Source organism: Coregonus lavaretus (genome assembly GCF_964263955.1).
Source record: "Coregonus lavaretus genome assembly, contig: HAP1_SCAFFOLD_6424, whole genome shotgun sequence".
Lineage (NCBI taxonomy): Eukaryota > Metazoa > Chordata > Actinopteri > Salmoniformes > Salmonidae > Coregonus > Coregonus lavaretus.
The window spans coordinates 1-2,619 of NW_028166727.1; the positions used below are offsets into that span (position 1 = coordinate 1).

Sequence of the window (2,619 nt, forward strand, 5' to 3'; positions counted from 1 at the left end):
CCTGCCTGTGTGCCTGTGTCTGTGTGTGTCCCTCCTCAGGTGCGGTGCGAGCCTCCAGTATCTTCCCCATCATGAGTGTGATCCTGCTCTTCATGGGAGGGCTGTGTATAGCTGCCAGCGAGTTCTACAAGTCACGCCACAACATCATCCTTAGTGCAGGCATCCTCTTCGTCTCCGCAGGTAGCCATGGAGGGAGGGAGGGTTTGGGAGGGAGTAGGGATAGAGGGAGAGGGGGATAGAGGGAGGGAGGGTGAGAGGGAAGGGGTAGCGGGAGGGAGGGAGCCGTTGTCTTTGTCTCTGCTTGTGAGGATGGAGGGAGTCTCCACAGGTAGGGAGGGATGGATGGAGAAAGAGAGTAAGGGATGGAGGGAAGGATGGAAGGAGGCTCTGCAGGGAGGGAGGGAGGGAGGGAGGGAGGGAGGGAGGGAAGGAAGGAGGCTCTGCAGGTAGGGAGGGAGAGAAGGAGGCTCTGCAGGTAGGGAGGGAGGGAGGGAAGGAGGCTCTGGAGGTAGGGAGGGAGAGAAGGAGGCTCTGCAGGTATGGAGGGAGGGAGGGAAGGAGGCTCTGGAGGTAGGGAGGGAGGGAAGGAGGCTCTGCAGGTAGGGAGGGAGGGAGGGAAGGAGGCTCTGGAGGTAGGGAGGGAGGGAGGGAGGGAGGGAGGGAGGGAGGGAAGGAGGCTCTGCAGGGAGGGAGGGAGGGAGGGGAGGAGGCTCTGCAGGGAGGGAGGGAGGGAGGGAAGGAGGCTCTGGAGGTAGGGAGGGAGGGATGGAGAAATAGAGTAAGGGATGGAGGGAGGGGTTGTAGGATGTGTAGAGGGTAACAGGCATCCTCTTCGTCTTTGCAGGAAGGCAGGGATGAAGAGGGGAGAGTGAAGGAGATTGAGGGACGGAGGGAGGGGAGAGAAAATAGGAGAGGAGGAGGGAGGGAGAGAGGGAGGGAGACGGAGAGAGAGAGGAGTTCTAGGCTATGCTGAGCCAGATAACTATCTTCATGGGGCAGGTCAGACATATAGAGCACATCTCTCTCTTTCTCTCCCTCCCCGCTCAACTCTCCCCCCTCTCTCTCTCTCTCTCTCTCCTTTCCCCCTCCCTCTCTCCTCTCTCCCCCCTCTCTCTCTCTCCTGTTGCTAGGCTGTGGAGAACCCATGAGGATTCATCTCTAAAAATAAGATGTCCCTGACATAGTTCTGCTCTGTTCTAGCCCCATCATTTACACACACACACACACACACACACACACACACACACACACACACGCACACACGCACGCACACACACACACACACACACACACACACACACACACACACACACACACACACACACACACACACACACACACTGCTCTTTCTGCATGTTCTATATATATATGATTAAAGAACAGAGTGATAGAGAGACTACAGAGAGAAAGAGAGAGAGCCAGAGAGAGATGATAGACACATAGAGAGCAAAAGAGGGAAAGTGTGAGAGAGGGTGGTGGAGAGAGAGTTAAAATGCCCCAACCTTCCATGAAGGCAGGAAAGTGATTAGAGAGAGAGATTGATGAGGCTGATGATGATGATTATGATGATGAGGCTGATGATGACTCCCTCTCTCCCCCATCTATCACCCCTTCCCCCCTCTCCTCCAGGTCTGAGTAACATCATCGGCATCATCGTCTACATATCAGCCAACGCGGGCGACCCGTCCAAGTCGGACTCTAAGAAGAACAGTTATTCCTATGGCTGGTCGTTCTACTTCGGCGCCCTCTCCTTCATCATGGCTGAGATGGTGGGCGTGCTCGCCGTGCACATGTTCATCGACCGCCACCGGCAGCTCCGCGTGGGGGCCGCCATCAGCGCCGCAGACTACCTCCAGGGCGCTGCCATCACACGCATCCCCTCCTACCGCTACCGCTACCGGGGCCGCTCGCGCTCCAGCTCCCGTTCCACGGGGGAAGCATCCCGGGATACGTCCCCGGTGGGGCTGAAGGCATTCGGGGCGCTGCCGTCGACGGAGCTATCCATGTACACGTTGCCGCGGGATACGCTGAAAAACCAGACAGGCACGCCGACAGCCACCTATAACTCAACCACGTTGGAACGGGACCACAGCTTCCTCCAGGTCCACAACTGTATTCAGAAAGACCTGACAGACACGGGCAACGCAGCTAACCGCCGCACCACACCTGTATGAGAGGCAGAGAGAGGGCGGGAGAGGGGGGTGGAGAGAGGGGTGGAGAGAGGGGGAGGAGGAGAGGGATGAAAGAGCGTTACAGAACAAAACAGATTAGATCTGCTTCCGTTCTGGATAGTTCTACAACAGCGATGATGATGATGATGATGATCCTCACCATCATATGAGTTTCCATGTTGAAAAAAAGCGCAAAAGGATTTCTGAAAAAAATAAAAAAATAAAATGCATGATTTTCCCATCTACCGTTGTTTAAGGAGTTTTAAACATGTTTGTAAAGTTATGACGGGGGAGGATGGGGAAACGGAAGGATGGGGAAACGGGAGGATGGGGAAACGGGAGGATGGGGAAACGGGAGGATGGGGAAACGGGAGGATGGGGAAACGGGAGGAGCAGGGAGAAAGGATGGGAAGGAGGGGATGGGGTGTCACGCTCTCTCTGTACCCAG

The 2,619-nt window shown here is 56.0% G+C and overlaps 1 protein-coding gene across 1 annotated transcript; it reads left to right on the forward strand.

Annotated features, from left to right (window-relative positions):
• Positions 1 to 35: 35 nt before the first annotated feature.
• LOC311114364 (voltage-dependent calcium channel gamma-2 subunit-like) lies at positions 36 to 2,174 on the forward strand (the record flags this gene model as incomplete). Its single annotated transcript, XM_084189622.1, has 2 exons — positions 36 to 180; positions 1,630 to 2,174. Coding segments are annotated over 2 exons (690 nt in total), but the record flags the coding sequence as incomplete, so codon positions are not given.
• Between the last annotated feature and the right edge of the window lie 445 nt (positions 2,175 to 2,619).